Below are 24,476 nucleotides of genomic sequence, written 5' to 3'. Positions count from 1 at the left end.
CTCCACCACCCTCTCCTCTGAAACCCTCAGATTGTTTCCCAGAGTCCATAGTCTCATGGTTTATCTCCCCCTCTGATTCCCCCTTTCGTTTTTCCCTACCTTCTCTTAATGTCCTCCATGCTATTCCTTACATGCCACATATGGGGCCTTCAGTAATTCTAATATTATTTCATTTTATGGCATTGCTGATTTCTTGGTCCATTAGTTGTTTTTCCTCTCTTTTCCTTGCCTCATGGTCTCCTCATGGTCCATTAGTTGTTTTTCCTCTCTTTTCCTTGGCTTCCTTCCTTTCTGTCAGCTTGTCTTCTATGTTACTCTTTCTTCTGCTTCATTTACCCTAGCTGTTAGAGCATCCAATTTAGACTGCATCACAGTTAGAGCATTTTTTATTTTGGCTTGATTAGATTTGATTTCTGCACTAAGATTCTCTTGTTTCTTTCATGCGATTTTCAAGCCTAGCTAGTAACTTCATAATTGTTATCCTGAATTCCATCTCTGCTGTCTTACTTACAGCCTTTTTCATTAGATCTGTAGTAGAGAGTATTATTACCTCTTGTTCTTTCTTTTGTTGTTAATTCCTCCTTCTAGTCATTTTGCCCAGAGAAGAATGAATAAATGAATGAATGAACAAAATAAAAAATATCAACCACAACCCAGTAAAATACACACTAGACAATTCCCAGGAGGTCAGAAACCAAAACCAAAAGAAAAAGAAGGAAAGAGAAGGGGCAGAGGAAGAGAGAATATAATCTCAGGGTGGACAAGAGAGGGTGATCCACTTGGTCCTGAATGTATTTTGGTCTGTGTGTTAGAAGACACTAGATCCCAAAATTGTAAGGAGAATTATCTTACAGAGAGAACTTATATACATGAAAAATAGAAATGAATACAGTGAGCAGAACCCAAAGCTGAAGAATATATCTCAAAAAAGCAAATGCAAAAAAATGAAAGGTAAGGCTTAAAAACAAAGAGTTTGTAAAATAAGAAACTAGTTGAAAAGGGAAAAAATGGAAAATATTAAACTGAAAGATAAATGCATCATGAGAAAAAAACCTTAAATTCTAGGGGCGCCTGGGTGGCTCAGTGGGTTAAAGCCTCTGCCTTCAGCTCAGGTCATGATCTCAGAGTCCTGGGATCGAGCCCCCGCATCGGGCTCTCTGCTCAGCGGGGAGCCTGCTTCCTCCTCTCTCTCTCTGCCTGTCTCTCTGCCTACTTGTGATCTCTGTCAAATAAATGAATAAAATCTTAAAAAAAAAAAAAACAAACAAAAACTTAAATTCTATATACTATTTTACCCTACCACTGGAGTTCTACATTCCTGTTTCATCCATAAACTTGCTCTTCACCTGTTCTTCCAGCTGCTCCTCTGGGGGAGGGTCCTGCTGTGCTGATAGTCAGGTGTCTTTGCCTGGGTGGAATTTTACTGCCCCCTTACCAGGGGGCTGGTCTCAGTGTAAGCTGGTTCTCTGTGTGGCTTTTGTTCCCAGATGGCATTCCATTCACCTCTTTAGAGCATGAAAATAAAAATGGCCACACCCCCATCTGCAGCCCTAGAGCTGAAAAATTTCATTATGTGTCAAATTCTGCAGGCTTCTGCTATGTGTGCCCACACTGATCCTTCTGGGGAAAGGCAGAGGGTTGCTGGGTCATTGTCCTTTGCAGGGCCCCCAAACGGAGAGCTGTCACCAGATTAGGCATTGGTTTGCAGTTTATGGTGAACCGAGCTGAGACCCCCCCTCCCCCGGGACTCGCTGACCATAACTGGTTTCGCAGCTCCAGTGCTTGGGAACTCTACCAGCTCAGGCACCCCCATTCTTCCTGTCACCCCGGAAATATTGAGCCCATCGTGTCCTAGCTAGGATTCTGCCCCTTTTCATCGCAGCACCTTTCAGGCAGGGATGTCTGTCACTGACGCAGATTTCTAAAGGTTCTGCTTTTTTGTGCTTGGGGGCTACTATATCACTTTCCAGTAACTGACTTTCTGAGGCTCCCTACCCTGCCATTTGTCTTCCAGTATATCCCATCAGTTTCATTTCTCCACACTTCTACCTTGCAAAAAGTGTTCACTTTTCTATTTGCAGAATTCCAGCAATTATTTTCTTATATCTCAGGTTGAATTACTAGATGCTTAGAATGATTTGATAGTTATCTAGCTTAATTCAGGGAACCAGATGAAATGAGGTCCCTTACTCTTCCATCATCATTCCTCTCTGAGTACTGACATTTTTGAAAATGGGAAGATCTGTCCAACCTCCAGTTCTCAATCTTTCATTAAAATTTCTTAAGCATTGTTTGCAATCACAAGAATAGAGCTAAGAGTGTGTTATGTTAAGTGAATAAAATCAGAGAAAGGCAAGTATCTTATGATTTTATTCATATGTGGAATTTGGGAAACAACAGATGAATGTGTGGGAAGGGTGAAAAAAAGAGGAGAGGTGGGGAGGGAAACCATAAGTGCCTCATAACAATAGAGAACAAACAAGGTTATTGAAGGAGATGGGTGGGGGATGGACTGATAAGGAAGTCAGTTGCTATGATGAGTGCTGTGTATTAGATGTAAGTAATGAATCACTAAATTCTACTCCTGAAACCAATATTACACTATATGTTAACTAACTAGAATTTAAATAAAAATTTATAAGAAAAGAATTTCTTAGGCATTACTGTAATATTTTTGTAAACTTAAAGTACATTCATCTTTTTTATTTCATTTCAGGTTACTTTCGGGGGTAAAAAAGCTCTTTATATTTCAGTTGTCAGATGGGAAGGTAACTGTGAGAAACAGTATTGTAGTAACTCATTTGACACATGTAAGTTATTTGTATTTATTGCAAATAATATTAAGTAATAGGATTTATGTAAACTGTTCTGTAACTTTAAAACATTTTGCAATATTAAAATTAATTATGAAATACACTGAAGATCCAAAAGGCAGAGTTAAATTGTGCATCTTTACAGTGTTAAGAGAATTCTAAATATTTTTGTTATAGTTACATTTAGTTTTATTTTGTGTTTTCTCTTTTTTAATTCTGTCAGTTCTGTATTGGGAAGCTCTGTACTATAAATTTTTTTGATTGTAGTATATTTATTTACTTTATATGTGTTTTTTAAGCCAGAATAAGCCAGAATTCTATATTCTGTAGAAATTAACGCTTACATTATTTCCTTTGAGTATGAAACAATTTGTTTTATTTTCTTATACTAAGCATACTATTTAAAACAGTCACAAAATAAATATTAGTGAAAGAGTATGTATATGAATGTTTATAGAAGGCTTCAAATGTTTGTGGTTTGCTTCTATTACAGAGCTGTTTACGATCAGTGCTAGAACAAATGGCAGCATATGGCCAGGTTGTGTTTCGACTCCAGGAGTTCATCGATGAAGTTATGGGGCACAGCTCGGAAGGCATGTTACCTGGAAATGGTTCTCTTCCTAAGAAGTTGACTGAAGCTCCCTTTAGGACATACCAGGCTTTCATGTGGGCCCTATACAAATACTTCATTAGTTTCAAAAAGGAACTTACGGACATTGAGAAGTACATCATTAATAATGGTATTTAAATTTCCTTCCCTTTTTCTCATAGTACACATAAGTCATATTTTGAATGCCATCCATGTTATTAATTTATAGTGTTTGTAAATAACAATGACAAGTAAGTAATACTAAGGATCATTTTAAATTTGTATTTTAAGCCATTCATTCTCTAAAAATGCAAATAGTACAGGAAGTTCACAGTGAAAATTATTCTTCCTGTGTTTGTTCTCCAGCCAAGTACTTGGTTCTTCTCCCCTGAGGCAACCAAGTCCTAAGTTTCTTTTGCATCCTTTCAGAAATAATGTAAACATATGCAAACAATGCATATTCATATATACATACCTAGTAGTCCGTTAACTTCTCCTTTCAAATTATTGTCTAATTTAATTGTGAGGATTATACCATACAAAAATGTAAAGAGCCTCCTCTTTCTTTTTTACAAATTGAGTATTTAATTTTGTGAATATGTCATAGTCCAGTCCTCTTTTGATGAATGTTTAAGTTGTTTCTAAACTTCAGTTGCCAACACTGCTATAGTGATAACCACTTACATGTAAGTAATTATATACATGTGCAGCAAGTTACAGCATGATTCTTTTTTCCAAGATATTTTTTTACCTTTTTTTTTTATTGTTGTGTTAGTCACTATATACAGTACTTCGCTTTTGATGTAGTGTTCCATGAAACATTGTTTGCATATAACACCAAGTGCTCATTGCAGTACATGCCCTCCTTAATACCCATCACTGGGCTACCCCATCCTCCCAGCCCCCTGTTGCTCTCGCCAGCAAGAACGACCAGGAGACCTCAGCGAAGCAAGCTTTATTTCTGCGTAGCTGTTGGGATCTCCCTCTCCCCCGCCCGTGCATGTCTATATATACCAAGGTTGCACAACCAATCACTCGCAGCCACATAGATACAAAATCCTAAGTTCCACCTACTGGCTCACATCCAGCCGCCATCTTAATGGTGTGTATACTTTCGGCACCGAAAAAGTCGTGCGGCGCCCGGGGCACCCCCGCGGGCCCAGCCGGAGCAGTTCCGCACCGTCGCCACCCGGCGGAAGCTGGAGGCAGTGGTGGCCGAGGCAACGAGCGGGCACGGCGGAGCCCAGAAGCATCACCGCGCATGCGCTACAAGCCGCTGGGGCACCGACATCTCCCCCTTTTATATTAGGCATGCAAGGCAGGAGATCGTGCCTGTCTTAGGTTGTCAGCTGCCATGAACATGCTTACCCGTCATCGGATAATCCCCTCTGGTTGGAGAACTCCTGGCTTAGGTTGCTATGTGCATGCAGCCAATCTTACCCATCATTGACTACCGATCTAGCGCTGCCAGTCAGATTTGGGGAAATGTACCAGCTTCCAGTGCCATGCAAGCTTGTACTAGCGCCAACTGTTGCCTACATTGTTGTTTACGTAATGATGCAAAACGGCGGAACACAAGGATTTACAACAGATACCCAATCCCGTAATGGAGCTATGTCAATCTTATCTGCTTAACTCTTTCGACAGATTAGCAGCAATAGAAAGGTTATTATAGGCCACGGAGGTTACGCAAAGTCCAGAAAGTGATTGGTGCATCCGGTCGTCAGTAGTTTCTGGAGAATGTCCACTTGTTACAGATGTGGTGAGAGCTACAGCCGCTGCAGTTGCTGCAGCTGCGGAGGCTGCTACAGCCGCAATAATGGCTGCAGTGATCCCAAAATCTCTTTTAGGTCTTGAGAGCAATACAGGCGAATTGTTAGGATTTACAGAAACGGGCATGGGAATGAAAGTAGGTATACAGGAGGGAGGATGGCGGACTCATTTGTCAGTGGCATGGGGAACGGCCAGGCTTTCACTATTGCCCATTGGTGCATCTGTTGAAGGGATGCTGGTGTCGCCAGGATCGCTATCAGGCCGAGCATCAGGACGGGGCGGGCCATGTTGATCGATTCTTCTAATCAGTCGCTCCGGGACCCAGATAGGCACTTGGGCATCCTGTGGAAAAAGACAAACAGAACCTCGGTGCCATCTTAGGACCCGGTCAGGGCCTCTCCATTGGCCCGTGAGTATATCCTTCCACTTTGCCTGGGCTAGAGTGCGTTCGGTAACCGCCGCATGGCTGTCCGCTGCAGATGTACCATTATGGTCCAAGGACAAAAAATTTAAAATGTAAAGGGTGAGAGATGTAAGATCACGGGGTGACTTGTAGTCATCCTCTATTCCCCCTTTTCTTATTTTTTGTAAGCATCGTTTGAAGGTGCCATTGGCGCGTTCAATTATTCCTTGACCTTGTGGATTGTAAGGTATACCTGTAGTATGGACTATACCAAATTGACTTAGGAATTGATGGATAGATTTTGATGTATATGCAGGTCCATTATCTGTCTTTATTTGTTTTGGGATACCCCAATCTGCAAAGCATCGTAGGCAGTGTGTGATGACTTGTTTTGAATTCTCCCCCGTGAGGGGAGTAGCCATTATGATACCTGAATAAGTGTCCACTGATATATGTACATACTTTTGTTGCCTGAATTCAGGTACATGTGTGACATCCATTTGCCATAGGTGATTAGCTTGAAGGCCTTTGGGATTTACCCCTAAGGAAGGCTGAGGGAGTAATGTGGCACAATTCCCACAGGTCCTTACTATATCTCTTGCCTGTTCTTTGGTGATATGGAATCTATATCTTAAGGTATTAGAATTCACATGCCATTTGCTATGGAACAGCTTCACCTGTTCTAAGGTAGGGCAAATAAGTTGGAAACGACTATTGTGGTCTGCTAGAGCATTGCCCTCGGATAATGGTCCTGGTAGGCTCATATGGGCTCTGATGTGATCTTTAAAAAATGGTGCAGTGCGCAGTTGCACAACCTCTTGTAGTTGCCTTAAGATCCATGGAATAGGTGAATCACTTAAGGAGAGGATGGCTGTTTCAATATTTTTTGTTGCATTTACCACGTATTGACTATCAGAAATAATATTTAGGGGAGTGTCTGAAAATCTTTGGAGCACTAGGAGCACTACTAGTAGCTCTACTTGTTGAGCCGACCTGGCAGGAACTATGACTGGGTTCACGATTCCATTTATGATATAAGCTCCTGTGCCCTCTTTACTTCCATCTGTAAAGACAGTAGAGGCTTCTTTTAGTGGTGTCGATCTACTAATTTTTGGTAGTATGAATTCAATACCCTTTGTGAATTCTATAAGTGGGTGTGAAGGATAATGATTATCAAATTCTATTGAGTAAGAGGTGGTCAGTATCGCCCAATCATCTAGGCTAGCACATAGCAGGTGAATCTGTTCCTTAGTATACAGCACGATGCAATTGTCAGGTATGATTCCAAGAGTAGAAATACAAACAATGATCAATTTGTTAGCTAGCATGGCTACTGCAACTGGATATGTTGTGATTATCCGAGGAAGAGTGTTTGGGAGGTATAGCCATTGTAAGGGCCCACCTTGCCATAGCACTCCAGTAGGTGAAGAAGGGGATGGAATCACTATGGCTTGGACTATCTGGTTAGGATCACATCTATCTGCTGAAGTCAAGGCAAGCCTGTCCTCCACAATTTTCAAAGCCTGTTTCGCCTCCAGAGTAAGGCTCCTAGGAGAGTCTAGACGGGCATCACCCTTCAGAATATCAAACAATGGTTGTAATTCTCCTGTAGTTATTTTCAGGTAGGGTCGGATCCAATTTATGTCCCCCAATAACTTTTGGAAATCATTGAGTGTTTGTAATTTGTCAGTTCTAATGGAGGCTTTTGAAGGTTTTACCATGGTATTGTATAGTTTCATGCCTAAATAGTCTTTGATGTTGGAAGCCTGTATCTTTTCAGGGGCTATAATTAACCCCCATGAATTTAGCTCCTTTTATAACATTACTAAGGCTTCCGAAACTGTAGTAGAGTCAGATCCACACAACAATATGTCATCCATGTAATGGTAACACATTAAATCAGGGTAAGTCTCTCTAATAGGCTGTATGGCTTTAGAAACATATAATTGACACATAGTGGGGCTATTAGCCATGCCCTGAGGGAGGACAGTCCACTCATATCTTTGGTTAGGCTCTGCATGATTAATAGAAGGTAGGGTAAAGGCAAATTTAATTGTATCCTCAGGATGCAGAGGGATAGAGAAAAAGCAATCTTTTATGTCAACCACTATTGATGGCCAGTTTCTCGGTAAGGCGGTTATCATGGGTAACCCCAGCTATATTGGTCCCATGTTCTGCATTTGCCTATTAATTTCTCTAAGATCATGTAAAAGTCTCCATTTACCAGATTTCTTTTTAATAACAAAGATAGGTGTATTCCAAGGTGAGGTAGAAGGTTTCATATGGCCCGCCTCTAACTGTTCCTGTACCAGGGCTTTAGCAGCTGATAGCTTTTCGTTAGTAAGGGGCCACTGAGGCACCCAGCAGGTCGTATCTGTCTTCCACATTATTTTCATTGCCTCAGTGGCCCTTACCGAAAACCCAGGCCTTGCCCCTTATATTCTGAGGTGAAAGGGATGGTGTCTATTTTACCTTGCTCCTGTTTCCCTAACCCTTTTCCTGGTATGTATCCCATTTTTTGCATCATAGCTATTGATCGGGGGCTGTATATAGTTTCAGTTGTCAGGCGGATGCTCATCTGTTCCAAAACGTCTCATCCCCAGAGGGAAATAGGAATATTGCAGACATAGGGCTGAAAAGTTCCCCTATGGCCTTCATCATCCTCCCACTCAAGGGTAGCTGCGCTTTGATCAGGACTTTGAGCGATTCCTAAACCCCTGAGTGTTTGTTTTGCTTGTGTTAGGGGCCATCTCCGAGGCCACTCTTGTTGGCTGATGATGCTCTTATCGGCGCCCGTATCCAGTAACCCTAAAAATTTCCTTCCTTGAACCTTGAGGGTAAGTATGGGCCTATCAGTCATATCCAGGATCAGGCATGTTAGGTCAACTCCCGTAGACCCCAAACCTCTCGTACCTTTTTCTTTTCCTTTACTGGAAAAGGCTTCATGATGGCTAGGGAGTATGAGAAGCTGAGCTATCTATCTGATCTCCTGGGCTAATTGCAGTAACTCCCCTTGGTGAAGACACCAGTATCTTGATCTCTCCCTCATAATCTGAATCTATTACGCCAGGGTGAACTATCAGACCTTTGAGATAAGTGGAGCTTCGGCCAAGTAATAAACCTACAGTACCATGAGGGGGGCCCCCTCTTAGATCGGAGGCCAATGCTTGAATGCCCATCTCCGGAGTTAGGACCATTCGGGCGGCTGCTCTGATATCGAGCCTTGCTGATCCAGAGGTTGTGCGCCTTTCTCCGAGGGAGGATACCATGTCCTGGGCATTTGCGTTAGTGCCCCATAAATTTGTGTTGGGCCCCGGGGCACGGGGCCCTGCTTCCCGTTTTTTGATTAATTGGATTGAATCCAGTTATTCGGCGGCAGGGGATTTCCTTGAATATCTTTCTGGGACCTACATTCATTAGCCCAATGATTCCCTTTACGGCAACGAGGGAACAACCCAGGTGCAGGCTTCACTGGTCTAGGAGGTCCTTTACCCTTTGGACAATCCCTCTTAAGATGACCGTCCCTTCCACAAAGGAAACAAGCCTTGGAAGAACTCCTGGTTCCTCCATTGAAACTTCTTATCCCTTGGGCTACTGCTGCTGCCACAACTTGGCCCTGAACAACTGTATCAGTGATGTCTTGACACACTTTGATATATGTAATCAGGTCCTTAGACTTCCAAGGGCGGATAGCCTCTTTACACCATTTATTTGCTTGTTCATAGGCTAATTGTTTAACAAGGGGCATTGCTTGGTCCACATCCCCAAATATGCACCTTGCTACTTGGAGCAGATGATCTACAAAGTCAGCATAGGGTTCATTAGGCCCCTGCAACACCTTGGAAAGTTGTCCCTGCAAATCGCCAGAACCCTGTATGGTCTTCCAAGCCCTAGTGGCTGCAGCTGCTATCTGTACATAACCCCTGGGGGGTACCCAGTCTGATTGTTTTGTCCCACAAATTGACCTCCTCCCATGAGCATGTCAATATTCCAGTGGGGATTCCCTGACGCGGCATTACGCTGGGCAGTTTCTGAGCTACACTCTTGCCAAGCAGTTTTCCATATCAAGTATTGTCCACCAGACAGAGTTGCTTTTGCCATGTTAGTCCAATCGTCTGGGGTAAGGTTCATGCTACCGACTGCTTCCAAAAGTGAAAGTGTATAAGCAGCCTGTGGCCCATAAGTAGTGACTGCTTCCTTAAACTGTTTAATAAGTTTGAAGTCTAGTGGTTGATGAAACCTCTGTTGATTTTGATCTTCTAACACTGGGTATGCAAGAGGGGAGGGTTTAGTAAAGTCCGTAATGTCCCTCCATCCTGCATTTCTACATTCTGGACAACCGCATGCCCCTCGGGAGCATAAAGTGTTATATGGTGGCGGCCATTCTGCAGGTGGCGCTATAGGCCTACATTCAGGGGTAGGAATTCTTGACCTTCTGACAGAGGGCGCTAGGGAGTCATATTTTGTCCCGGCTTCTTTGTTTGTCTTTCCCTTTAAAGGTTCGTTAGGGATAGGGACTTCCTCTTTTATTTATTTTTTTTTAAAGATTTTATTTATTTATTTATTTGACAGAGAGAGATTACAAGTAGGCAGAGAGAGAGAGGGGAGGAAGCAGGCTCCCTGCTGAGCAGAGAGCCTGATGCGGCACTCGATCCCAGGACCCTGAGATCATGACCTGAGCCAAAGGCAGCGGCTTAACCCACTGAGCCACCCAGGCGCCCTCCTCTTTTCATTTTAAGTGTGTCATGGCTTCCCCAAGCTCATCTTCAGAGGAGCTCTCCTCTGAATTTTCTCCCCCTCTGCTAGATCCTGCCTTAGAGGCTTCTCTGACCTGCTCCTCAATAACATTTTTAACCATTTTATGGTTAGAGTCTAGCGGAGTGCTGTTAGCCTTAAGCACCTCCGTCAGCAATCCTCCCATCTTAGTAAACTTTGATCCCATTATCTCTTGTCCTATGCCTAGGAACCCTTTTACTTCTCGTCCTATACTTAGGAACTTTCTCACTTCTCGTCCTATACTTAGGAACTTTCTCACTTCTCATCCTATACTTAGGAACTTTCTTATCTGAAATTTTGTGCACACTTACTGGATCGTTGCGTTCACTGAGAACTCCTCGGTGTAGGTTTCGGGTTTCCCGGGTTTCGGCACCACTTGTCGCTCTCGCCAGCAAGAACGACCAGGAGACCTCAGCGAAACAAGCTTTATTTCTGCGTAGCTGTTGGGATCTCTCTCTCCCCCGCCCGTGCATGTCTATATATACCAAGGTTGCACAACCAATCACTCACAGCCACATAGATACAAAATCCTAAGTTCCGCCTATTGGCTCGCATCCAGCTGCCATCTTAATGGCGTATTTACTTTCGGGCACCGAAAAAGTCCTGCGGCACCCGGGGCCCCCCGCGGGCCCAGCCGGAGCAGCTCCACGCCACCGCCGCAGAAGCATCACTGCACATGCGCTAAAAGCCGCTTAGGCACCGACAGCCCCCCTCCCCTCTGAAACCCTCATATTGTTTCTCAGAGTCCATAGTCTCTCATGGTTTTATCTCCTCGTCTGATTCCCCACCTTCTTTGTCCTTTCCTTCTCCTAATGTCCTCCATGCTATTCTTTATCTTCCACATATAAGTGAGACCATATTTCACTTTTTTTTCACTGTTTTTCTCTGCTTGACTTATTTCACTTAGCATAATCCCTTCCAGTTCCATCCCTGTCAGTGCACATGATGTGTATTCATCCTTTCTGATGGCTAAGTAATATTCCATTGTGTACCACATCTTTAGCCATTCACTGTTGAAGGGCATCTCAGCTCCTTCCATAGTTAGGCTATTGTGGACATTGCTGCTATGAACATTGGAGTGCATGTGCCCCTTCTTTTCACAATGCCTGTATCTTTGGGGTAAATACCCAGTAGTGCCATTGCTGGGTATTTAGGGTAGCTCTATTTTTAGCTTTTTGAGGAAACTCCATAGTGTTTTCCAGAGTGGCTGTACCAGCTTGCAATCCCACCAACAGTGTAAGAGGGTTCCCCTTTCTCCACATCCTCTCGAACATTCCTGCCTTGTTAGTTTTTGAGATTCTAACTGGTGTAAAGTGGTATCTCAATGTGGTTTTGATTTTAATTTCCCTGATGGCTAATGATGTCGAACATTTTTTCATGTGTCTGTCAGCCATTCGTATGTCTTCTCTGGAGAAGGGGCTGTTCATGTCTTCTACCCATTTATTTTATTTTATTTTTTTAAGATTTATTTATTTATTTGACAGAGAGAGATTACAAGTAGGCAGAGAGGCAGGCAGAGAGAGAGAGGAGGAAGCAGGCTCCCTGCTGAGCAGAGAGCCCGATGCGGGACTCGATCCCAGGACCCTGAGATCATGACCTGAGCCGAAGGCAGCGGCTTAACCCACTGAGCCACCCAGGCGCCCCTGTCTTCTACCCATTTATTGACTGGATTATTTGTTTTTTGGGGTGTTGAATTTGAGATGTTCTTTATACATCTTGAATACTAGCCTGTTATCTGTAGGGTCATGTGCAAAGATCTTCTCCCATTCCATATGTTGCCTGTTTGTTTTGTTGACTTTCCTTTGCTGTGCAAAAGCTTTTTATCTTGATGAAGTCCCAGAAGTTCATCTCTGGTTTTGTTTCCCTTGCCATTGGAGATGTGTCTTGAAAGAAGTTGCTGTGCCCAGTGTCAGAAAGGTTACTGCTCTGTTCTACTCTAGGATTTTGATGGATTCCTGGTACACATGGAGGTTTTTAATCCATTTAATTTATCTTTGTATGGTATAAGAGAGTGGTCAAGTTTCATTCTTTTGTACATAGCTGTCAAGTTTTCCCAGCACATTTGTTAAAGAGACGGTGTTTTTTCCATTGGATATTTTTTCCAGCTTTGTTGAAGGTTATTTGACCGTAGAGTTGAGGGTCCATATCTGGTCTCTGTATTCTGTTCCATTGATCAGTATGTCTGTTTTTGTGCCAATACCGTGCTGTTACAGTGATTACAGTTTTGTAATACAGCTTAAAATCAGGCAATGGTTGAAACAGAGTCCCCTAGTCCATCTTGTGTCTTCTTCAATTTCTTTCATAGTTTTTCTGAAGTTTCTAGAGTATAGATTGTTTACCTCTTTGATTAGGTTTATTCGTAGGTATCTCCTGAGTTTTGGTGCTATTATAAATGCAATTCATTCTCTAATTTCTCTTTGTACAGTTACATTGTTAGTGTACAGAAGAGCAACTGTTTTCTGTGCATTGGTTTTGTATCCTGCCACATTACTGAATTGCTGTATGATATCTAGTAAGCGGGGGACAGAGTCTTTGGGTTTTCCACATAAAGTATCATGTCATCTATGAAGAGAGAGAGTTTGACTTCTTTACCAATATGAATAGCTCTTACTAGACATCCTAGTACTGTGCTGAACAATAGTGGTGGGAGTAGGCTTCCTTTTCATACTCCTGATCTTAACAGAAAGGCTCTCAGCTTTTCCCCACTTGAGAATAATGTTCACCGTGGGCTTTTCATTGATGGCTTTTATGATATTGAGAAATATTCCCTCTTTTCCTACACTCTGAAGAGTTTTAAATAGGAAAGGATACTGTGTTTTGTCAAATGCTTTTTCTGTATCAATTGAAAGGACCATGTGATTCTTCTCTCTTCTCTTACTGATTTCTTCTGTCATAATGATTGATTTGTGAATGTTGAACCACTCTTGCATCCTAGGAATAAATCCCACTTGGTCATAGTGAATAATCTTTTTAATGTACTGTTGGATCCTATTGGCTAGGATCTTGTTGAGTATTTTGGCATCCATGTTCATCAGGAATATTAGACTGTAAGTCTCCTTTCTGATGGTTCTTTGTCTGGTTTTGGGACCAAGGTAATGGGGTCTCATAGAACAAGTTTGGAGGTTTTCCTTCTGTTTCTATTTTTTAAAACAGGTTCAGTAGAGTAGGACTATTTCTTGTTTAAACATTTGGTAGAATTCCCCAGGGAATCCATCAGGTACTGGACTCTTTTGTTTTGGGGGAGGTTTTTGATCACTGGTTCAATTTCATTACTGGTTATTGGTCTATTCAGATTGTCAGTTTTTTTCCTCTTTCAGTCTAGGTAGTCCATGGGTTTCAAAGAAGGCATCCATTTCTTCTAGGTAGCTTAATGTATTGGCATATAGTTGTTGATAGTAATTTCTAAACATTGTTTCTGTTTCCTAGGTGTTAATTGTGATCTTTCCCCTTTCATTCATAATTTTATTAATTTGGGTCCTTTCTCTTTTCTTTTGTATAAGTCTGGGCAGTGGTTTATCAATCTTACTGATATTTCAAAGAATCAGCTTCTAGTTTCATTGATGTGTTCTATTGTATTTCTGGTTTCTAATTCACTGATCTCTGCTCTGATCTTAATTATATCTCTTTTTTATGGGTGACTTAGGGTCTATTTGTTGTTGTTCTTCTGGTTCTTTAAGGTGCAAGTTACTTTGTGTATTTGGGATTTTTCTGTTTTTGGGGGTTGGGCTTATCTGTTTCCCCCTTAGGACCACCTTTGCCATTACCCACAGATTTTGGACTGATGTGTTTTTGGTCTCATTGGTTTCCTTGAATTGTTTGAGTTCTTCTTTAATTTCCTGGCAACCCAAACATTCTTAAGCATGATGGACTTTTAGTTTCCAATTGTTTGAATTCCTTCCATATTTTCTCTTGTAGTTGAGTTCCAGTTTCAAAGCACTGTGGTCTAAGAATATGCAGGGAATAATCTCAATCTTTTGGTATCAGTAGAGACCAGATTTGTGACCCAGTATGTGTTCCATTCGGGAGAAAGTTCCATGTGCGTTTAAGAAGAATGAGTATTCTGGGGCGCCTGGGTGGCTTAGTGGATTAAGCCGCTGCCTTCGTCTCAGGTCATGATCTCAGTGTCCTGGGATCGAGCCCCGCATCGGGCTCTTTGCTCGGCGGGAGCCTGCTTCCTCCTCTCTCTCTGCCTGACTCTCCGCCTACTTGTGATCTTTCTCTCTGTCAAATAAATTAATAAAATCTTAAAAAAAAAAAAAAAAAGAATGAGTATTCTATTGTATTAGGTTGGAATGTTCTATATATATCTATGAAGTCAATCTGGACCAGTGTGTCGTTCAAAATTCTTGTTTCTTTGTTGATCTTAAGCTTAGATGATCTGTCTATTGCTGAGAGTGAAATGTTGAGGTCTTCTACTATAAAAGTATTATTATCAATATTTTTCTTTATTTTAGTTAACAGTTGGCATACATACATAAGTAGTTGCCTGCGCCTGTGTTGGGGGCATAGATATTTATAACTGTTAAATCTTCTTGTTGGATAGATCCTTTAAGAATGATACAGTGTCCTTCTGTATCTTTTTTCTTTTTTTCATTTATTTAATTTCAGCATAACAGTATCATTTTTTCACCACACCCAGTGCTCCATGCAATCGGAGCTCTCTATAATACCCACCACCTGGTACCCCGACCTCCCACCCCCCCACCACTTCAAACCCCTCAGATTGTTTTTCAGAGTCCATAGTCTCTCATGATTCACCTCCCCTTCCAATTTACCCCAACCCCCTTCTCTCTAACTCCCCATGTCCTCCATGCTTTTTCTTATGCTCCACAAATAAGTGAAACCATATGATAATTGACTCTCTCTGCTTGACTTATTTCACTCAGCATAATCTCTTCCAGTCCCGTCCATGTTGCTACAAAAGTTGGGTATTCGTCCTTTCTGATGTATATGGACCACATCTGTATGTATTGTGTATATGGACCACATCTTCCTTATCCATTCATCCCTTGAAGGGCATCTTGGTTCTTTCCACAGTTTGGTGACCATGGCCATTGCTGCTATAAACATTGGGGTACAGATGGCCCTTCTTTTCACTACATCTGTATCTTTGGGGTAAATACCCAGGAGTGCAATGGCAGGGTCATAGGGAAGTTCTATTTTTAATTTCTTGGGGAATCTCCACACTGTTCTCCAAAGAGGCTGCACCAACTTACATTCCCACCAACAGTGGAAGAGGGTTCCCCTTTCTCCACATCCTCTCCAACACATGTTGTTTCCTGTTTGGTAATTTTGGCCATTCTAACTGGTGTAAGGTGATATCTCAATGTAGTTTTAATTTGAATCTCCCTGATGGCTAGTGATGATGAACATTCTTTCATGTGTCTGATAGCCATTTGTATGTCTTGATTGCAGAAGTGTCTGTCCATATCTTCTGCCCATTTTTTGATATGATTATCTGCTTCGTGTGTGTTGAGTTTGAGGAGTTCATTATAGATCCTGGATATCAACCTTTTGTCTGTACTGTCATTTGCAAATATCTTCTCCCATTCCGTGGGTTGCCTCTTTGTTTTCTTGACTGTTTCCTTGGCTGTGCAGAAGCTTTTGATTTTGATGAAGTCCCAAAAGTTCATCTTCGCTTTTGTTTCCTTTGCCTTTGGAGACATATCTTGAAAGAAGTTGCTGTGGCTGATATCGAAGAGATTATTGCCTATGTTCTCCTCTAGGATTCTGATGGATTCCTGTCTCACATTGAGGTCTTTTATCCATTTTGAGTTTATCTTTGCATACGGTGTAAGAGAATGGTCGAGTTTCATTCTTCTACATATAGCTGCCCAGTTTTCCCAGTACCATTTATTGAAGAGACTGTCTTTTTTCCACTGTATATTTTTTCCTGTTTGGTCGAAGATTATTTGACCGTAGAGTTGAGGGTCCATATCTGGGCTCTCTACTCTGTTCCACTGGTCTATGTGTCTGTTTTTATGACAGTACCGTGCTGTCTTGGTGATCACAGCTTTGTAGTAAAGCTTGAAATGAGGTAACATGATGCCCCCAGTCTTATTTTTGTTTTTCAACATTTCCTTAGCGATTTGGGGTCTCTTCTGATTCCATACAAATTTTAGGATTATTTCCTCCAGCTCTTTGAAGAATACCGGTGGAATTTTGATCGGAATAGCATTAAAAGCATAGATTGCTCTAGGCAGTATAGACATCTTAACAATGTTTATTCTTCTGATCCAAGAGCATGGTCTTCCATCTTTTGTGTCTTCAATTTCTTTCATGAGTGTTCTGTAGTTCCTCAAGTACAGAACCTTTACCTCTTTGGTTAGGTTTATTCCCAGGTATCTTATGGTTCTTGGTGCTATAGTAAATGGAATTGATTCCCTAATTTCCTTTTCTGTATTTTCATTATTAGTGTATAAGAAAGCCACTGATTGGGGCACCTGGGTGGCTCAGTGGGTTAAGCCGCTGCCTTCGGCTCAGGTCATGATCTCAGGGTCCTGGGGTCGAGTCCCGCATCGGGCTCTCTGCTCAGCAGGGAGCCTGCTTCCCCTCTCTCTCTCTGTCTGCCTCTCCATCTACTTGTGATTTCTCTCTATCAAATAAATAAAATCTTTAAAAAAAAAAAAAAAAAAAAAAGAAAGCCACTGATTTCTGTACATTGACTTTGTATCCTGCCACGTTGCTGAATTGCTGTAGGAGTTCTAGTATTTTGGGGGTGGAGTATTTTGGGTTTTCCATATAAAGAATCATGTCATCTGCGAAGAGAGAGAGTTTGACTTCTTCATTGCCAATTTGGATACCTTTTATTTCTCTTTGTGGTCTGATTGCTGTTGCTAGGACTTCTAATACTATGTTGAATAAGAGTGGTGAGAGTGGGCATCCTTGTCGTGTTCCTGATCTCAACGGGAAGGCTGCAAGCTTTTTCCCATTGAGGATGATATTTGCTATGGGTCTTTCATAGATAGATTTTATGAAGTTCAGGAATGTTCCCTGTATCCCTAACTTTGAAGTGTTTTAATCAGGAACGGATGCTGGATTTTGTCAAATGCTTTTTCTGCATCAATTGAGAGGACCATGTGGTTCTTCTCTCTTCTCATATTAATTTGTTCTACCACATTGATTGATTTGTGAATGTTGAGCCATCCTTGTAGCCCAGGGATGAATCCCACCTGGTCATGGTGGATAATCTTTTTAATGTGCTGTTGGATCCTGTTTGCTAGGATCTTGTTGAGAATCTTAGTATCCATATTCATTAGTGATATTAGTCTGAAATTCTCTTTTTTGTTAGGGTCTTTGCCTGGTTTGGGGATCAGGGTAATGCTGGCTTCATAGAAAGAGTCTGGAAGTTTTCCTTCTGCTTCAATTTATTGAAACAGCTTCAGGAGAATAGGTGTTATTTCTTCTTTGAATATTTGGTGAAATCCCCAGGGAATCCATCAGGTCCTGGGCTCTTGTTTTGGGGGAGGTTTTTGATCACTGCTTCAATCTTGTTACTAGATATCGGTCTATTCAGGTTGTCAGTTTCTTCCTGGTTCAATTTGCGGAGTTTATAGTTTTCCAGGAATGCATCCATTTCATCTAGGTTGCTTAGCTTATTGGCATATAACTGTTGATAATAACTTCTGATGATTGTGTCTACTTCCTTGGTGTTCATTGTGATCTCTCCCTTTTCATTCATACTTTTATGAATTTGAGTTTTCTATCTTTTCTTTTGGATTAGTGTGGCCAATGGTTTATCGATCTTATTGATTCTAACGAAAAACCAGCTTCCAGTTTCATTGATACGTTCTACTGTATCTCTGGTTTCTACCTCATTGATCTCAGCTCTAATCTTGATGATTTCCCTTCTTATGTGTGGAGTTGGTTTGATTTGTTGTTGATTCTCCACTTATTTAAGGTGTAGAGACCGCTGCTGTGTTCTGAATTTTTTTATTTTTTTTAAGGGAGGTTTGGATGGCTATGTATTTGCCCCTTAGGACCACCTTTGCTGTATCCCATAGGTTTTGAACCGAAGTGTCTTCATTCTCATTGGTTTCCATGAATTGTTTCAGTTCTTCTTTGATCTCCTGGTTGATCCAAGCATTCTTAAACAAGGTGGTCTTTAGCTTCCAGGTGTTTGAGTTCCTTCGGAACTTTTCCTTGTGATTGAGCTCCAGTTTCAAAGCATTGTGATCTGAGAATATGCAGGGAATAATCTCAGTCTTTTGGTGTCAGTTGAGTCCTGATTTGTGACCCAGTATGTGGTCTATTCCTGAGAAGGCTCCATGTGCACTAAAGAAGGAGTATTCTGTTGTTTTAGGGTGGAATGTTCTGTATATATCTATGAGGTCCATCTGGTCCAATGTGTCACTCAATGCTCTTGTTTTCTGTTTCGATGATCTATTTCTGAGAGAGGCATGTTAAGATCTCCTACTATTAGTGTATTCATATCAATATCACTCTTTATCCTCATTAACAGTTTTCTTGTGTAATTGGCTGCTCCCATATTGGGGACATAGATATTTACAATTGTTAGATCATCTTGGTGGATAGTCACTTTCAGAATGATGTAGTGTCCTTCTGTATCTCTGACTACAGTCTTTAGTTTAAAATCTAATTTATCCGATATGAGAATCGCTACCCCAGCCTTCTTTTGAGGCCCATTGGCATGAAAGATGCTTCTCCATCCCTTCACTTTCAGTCTGGGTGTATCTTTGGGTTCAAAATGGGTCTGTCGTAGACAACATATGGATGGGTCCTGTCGTTTGTTCCAATCTGCAACCCTGTGTCGTTTTATGGGCGCATTTAGGCCATTCACATTGAGAGTGATTATTGATAGATTTATTGACATCGTGTTACCTTTGAAGTCTTTCTTTCTGTAGATTATTTCTATATTTCTGTTCAATGCTATTCTTAGGATTTTTCCTCTTTTATAGAACCCCCCCCTTAATATTTCCTGCAGTGTCGGCTTGGTTGTTACGTAGTCTTTTAAGCCTTGCCGGTCTTGGAAACTCTTTATCTCTCCATCCATTTTGAATGTCAGTCTTGCTGGATAAAGTATTCTTGGCTACATGTTCTTCTCATTTAGTGCCCTGAATATATCTTGCCAGCCCTTTCTGGCTTGCCAGTCTCTGTGGACAGGTCTGACGTCATTCTGATAGGCTTTCCTCTTTAAGTAAGGAGCCTCTTTATCCTAGCAGCTTTCAAGAGATTATATCTACAATTATGATTCCTCAATTTGACTATCAGGTGTCTTGATGTTTTTTTGGGATCTTTAATCTTGGGTGGAGACTGTTCGGCCTCTAGTACATGAACGCTGGTTCCATTTGTGAGTTTGGGAAAATTTTCATGAAGAACTTGCTCCACTATATCTTCTAGACTTCTTTCTCCTCTCCTTCAGGGATTCCAATAATTCTGACATTGTAACGTTTCATGGCATCATTTATTTCCCTGATTTTGTTTTCGTGGCTTCTAAGCTGTTTGTTCCAGGCTTCCTCCTGATCCTTTCTGTGTGTCTGTTTGTCCTCCATATCACTAATTCTGTCTTCTCTCTCAGTTACCTTAGCTTTAAGAGAATTTAGATTAGATTGGAACTCATTGTGAATGTCATCCCTGGTAGCTTTCAGCTCTGCCCTAACATTGTGAACATCATCTCTGGTCGCTTTCAGTTCAGCCCTAATCAATTCCGTTTGGTCATCCATGGCTTTCTTCAACCTAACTATTGCCTGGATAATTGTTGGCCTGAATTCTCTCCGACATATTGTCTATGTTGATAGCCATTAGCTCTGTTGCAGAAGGTCCATCCTCTGTATTTTTCTTCTGTTGGCCATTCCTCCTCCTAGTCATTTTGGTCAGAGATGACTGAACGGATATAGCTGGATGTATCGACCATGGTGCAGTCAAGGTGCACCCTGGAACGCTTCTGAGCAATCAGGATTCCCCATCCAAACGAGAAAAAAAAGAAAGGAAAAAGAAAAAAAAGAGAGAGAGATAGGAAATAAGGGAAGATAAAAAAGAAGGCCCGGCCCAAATGGGCCCCAAGGTAAGATTTATGAAGTATACAAACAAAAAGACTGATAAAAGTATATGACAAGAGGGGGGGAAAAAAATATATATATATATATACATATATATATATGCAAATAAAGCATATATGTATATGTATATGTGTGTGTATATATATATATGTGTGTGTATATATATATATATATATATATATGCAAATAAAGGAAGAACCTCATCAAAAAGAACCCCAAGTGTAAGATTTATATACTATCAGGACAAACACAAAGACACAGAAACACTGGTGGAAGAAAAGTTGGGAGAGTGATTATAAATTCTCAGTGTGGGCCAGGAAGGTTGTTTTGATTTTTCCTGGATGTATCTTGATATTTTTGTTAAAGGACTCAACTTTCCTAAGATAAAGGGGGATTAAAAATTGGTTTACCTATAGGGATAGTATTGATTGGGGAAAGGGAATTACTTTGAAGTTTAACTCTATATGAATATTAGAAAATTTTAAAAAAGGAATAAGCTATACTAAACTAAACTAAAATTAAAAAAACAAATTTAAAAAATAGAAATGCAAAGAGAAACACAGGTGTATGTATCAAAAAGTTCGGGTTAGAAGGTTACTATGGAATTTGATGTACTAGACAGCTAGCTCACTGTGATGGTAAATAGGTTAAAAAATTATCTATATATTTAAAAAAAAAAAATGAGCCAGAATAGTTGGGATGAATTAAAAATAAAAGTTGTCCTATGAAATAGTGGTGGTTGTTCTCTTGTAGCCTTTTTTTTTTCTTTCCTTGTTGGTTTTCTGGGGGAGGGGCCTGCCACATGGGTTTTCAATCAGAGATGTTCCCTGAGTTAAGCCTCAAGGGGGTGGGCTCTGAGGAAACCGGTTTTTTCAGGCTTTTGTTCTCTGGAGGTTTTTATGTTTGTTTACTTTTTTTTTTTCCTCTCACCTTGACCGCTTTTGATGGTTTTTGTAGGTTTAGAGGAAAGCAAACTGCACCCTGACTTCCCTCTCAGAGAGAAGGCTCAGTCTGCCCTCCGGAGGGTGCTGCAGAGCCCATCTAAATTCCCCTTGGCCGAGTCGCCTGGGTGGCTCAGTGGGTTAAGCCTCTGCCTTCGGCTCTGGTCATGATCCCAGGGTCCTGGGATCGAGCCCCACGTTAGGGCTCTCTGCTCGGCAGGGAGCCTGCTTCCTCCTCTCTCTCTCTGCCTGCCTCTCTGCCTACTTGTGATCTCTCTCTCTCTGTCAAATAAACAAATAAAATCTTAAAAAATAAAAAAATAAAAATAAATTCCCCTTGGCCGCTGGCAGAGCAGGTTCCAAGTCGCAGTCCCTGGGGACGCACGATCTTCTGCTTGTACCCAAAACCACGGCAGTGGCAGCTGTCTGGGCAGCTCCAGACCGCCAGAGAGGTTCCAAGCAGCAATGGTACACTGAGATTTTCCCACTGGCCCGGGCTGGGAAGTGCCTGGTCTTTCTGGGTCTAAGAGCGCCTGGCTTGCATGCACCTCTCTCCGGGGAGGCTGTGGGTCATGCACGGCGTCTCAGGCTCTGGTAGCAGGGCACAGGTCCGAGAGCACCAGGCTGGGCTTTCGCGCATCTCTCTCAGGGGAGGGTGAGGGGCGCTCATGTCTCAGGCTCTGTAGCTTGGCTCAGCGCTCTGCCGTCTGGCGAGGCTCCCAGCCCCTCACAGGAGCGGGACCCCATGCGTTCTCGGGCACACTGGCAGCTCAGGGATCAAGACCTGGTTTCTCCGCCACACTCTCTCTGGCTCAGCACCAGGGGAGGCTGTCCTGGGACAGGGGACTTAAGCACCTGTCCCTAGCTGCCTGATTCCCACAATTTCCCACCCCCTGCGATCCTTTGTTCTTTCTGAGTGCTTTCAACCACTCTCCAAGTTAATGCTGGTCCCCAGAGGCAGGGCACTCTCGTATTAGGGGTATTATTTTCCAATCAGTCACCTCTGGTGGCTCCCTCCCACTTTTATTTATCTTCCAATATCAGTTCACCATTCCCACTCCGCTTTACCTGCCCACTGCTGTCTTCTGCCCCTGTAGAGATCCAGACGTGTTTAATTCTGATCTCAGGTTGATTTCATGGGTGATCGGAGTTCTTTGGTAGGTAATCAGCTCACTTTAGGGTACAAGTTGAAACGGCGCCTCCTCCTACTTCCCCGCCATCTTGTCTTCAACCTTCTTCTCTATCTCTTATTACAGTCTTTAGCTTAAAATTTAATATGTCTGATCTGAGAATTGCTACCCCAGCTTTCTTTTGCAGTCATTTGGCATGAAAGGTGGTTCTCCATTCCTTCAGTCTGGATGTATCTTTAGATTCAAAGTGAGTTTCTTGTATAGAGCATATGGATGGGTCCTGTCTTTTTATCCAGTCTGCAACCCTGTGCCATTTCATTGGAGCATTGAGGCCACTCACATTGAGAGTGATTATTGAAAGATACGATTTTTTATTGCCATCATGTTGCCTGTGAAGTTCTTGTTTCTATAGATTGTCTCTGTAAATCGTCTATGTTATTCTGGGGGCATTTTTCTTCTTTTATAGAGCCCCCCCACTTAATATTTCTTACAGGGCCAGCTTGGTGGTCACATATTCTTTCGGTTTCTGCCAGTCTTGGAAGCTCCTTGTCGCTCCATCCATTCTGAATGGTAGCCTTGGTGGATAAAGTATTCTTGGCTGCATGTTCTTCTCATTTAGTACCCTGAATATGTCTTGCCACCCCTTTCTGGCCTGCGAGATCTCTGTGGACAGGTCTGACATTATCCTGATGTTCCTCCCTCTGTACAGAAGAAGTCTCTAGGGGAACCTAGCCATTTTCAAGATTGTTTCCTTGGGCCTAAGATTTCCAAATTGTACAATCATATGTCAGGGAGTCAGTCTGTTCTCATTGATCTTGGGAGGGGTCCTCTCTGCTTCATCGATAAGAATGCTCGTTTCCTTCTCCAGATTATAGAAGTTCTCAGCTATGATTTGCTCAAATATATTTTCTAGACCCCTCTAGAAAGACCCCTCTCTCCCCAGCCCTCAGGGATTCCAATACTTCTGACATTGAAATGATTCATTGCATTATTTATCCTAGCAGTCTGATTTCTTGGGCTTTAATCTGTTTTTCCCATGCCTCCTTGGTTTCCTTCTTTTCTATCATCTTATCTGCTAGCTCACTAATTCATTCTTCTGCCTCATTTATCTTGGCTGTCAGAATATCCAGTTTAGAGAGCATCTCATTCACAGCATTTTAAGTTCGGCCTGATTAGATCTCATCCTTAAAGATTCTATATTGTCACTAATATTTTTCTCAAGGCTAGATACAGACTTCATAATTGTTACTCTGAAATCTATTTCTGACATCTTGCTTATATCCATATCCATTCGGTCTGTGACAGAGGCCACAGTTTCTGATTCTTCTCTTTGTTGGGGGTTCCTCTTCTTAGTCATTCAGTTGGGGGGTGGTTGTGGGAATGTACAGAGTCCAAAGTATTAACTGTGATGCAAGCAAGATGCACCTGGTTTAAAGGAACCTTAGGGCTGTCATCGTTTTATTCTTCCAGTCTGTCTTCTGGGGGAGGGGCCTGCCGTACTGTTACTCAGGCAACCTTGCTTGGGCAGACTTACCTTGCCCCCTGGTGAGGGAGTGGGGGAAGGAGGCCCTCAGTGAAAACCATTTTTTGAGGGGCTTTTGTTCTCTGATGGCATCTCTTCCCAGAGCCAAAGCATAAGTGACTGATTACAAACCTCTGTCTCAGAACAGAGAAATCACAGTGTACTCGTCACTGAGCTCACCAGGCCACACTATCTCCCTTTCTGTCTGCGCTGCTAAAAACCACAGCCTCTCCAGTTGTGCATCCCACAGCAACCAGGCCTGGGCCCATCTCTGCCCTTTGTGTTTCTAAAACCACAGGCCACCCAGGTTCACACACACACCCCCACGGCTCCTGGATCCTGTCTGGGGGCTGCACTAAAGTCCTTTCCCCACCACTACTGGTCTGCAAGTCTGTGCCCAGCCCCCAGCCCAGAAGCCTTTGTGCTCCAGTGTTATATCCCTCTCCCTTCTATTTATCTTCCAATATCTACATGCAGAATTGTGGCTTCCTGTATCATACCTCAAGACCG

General features: G+C 42.1%; 1 protein-coding gene across 3 annotated transcripts in view; it reads left to right on the top strand.

The window, feature by feature from the left end:
• Positions 1-24,476, top strand: part of TUBGCP5 (tubulin gamma complex component 5) — a 113,931-nt gene that overhangs the window by 50,255 nt on the left and 39,200 nt on the right. For all 3 annotated transcript variants that reach the window (XM_059180267.1, XM_059180268.1, XM_059180266.1), the window contains 2 exons: positions 2,717-2,810; positions 3,307-3,553. In XM_059180267.1, the coding sequence (XP_059036250.1) occupies positions 2,717-2,810; positions 3,307-3,553 (341 nt within the window). The remainder of the gene's footprint in view (positions 1-2,716; positions 2,811-3,306; positions 3,554-24,476) is intronic.

Source organism: Mustela lutreola, chromosome 7 (assembly GCF_030435805.1).
Source record: "Mustela lutreola isolate mMusLut2 chromosome 7, mMusLut2.pri, whole genome shotgun sequence".
NCBI lineage: Eukaryota > Metazoa > Chordata > Mammalia > Carnivora > Mustelidae > Mustela > Mustela lutreola.
The sequence above is the reverse complement of the archived record's forward strand: the minus strand, read 5'-3'. Positions and strand labels throughout refer to the sequence as shown.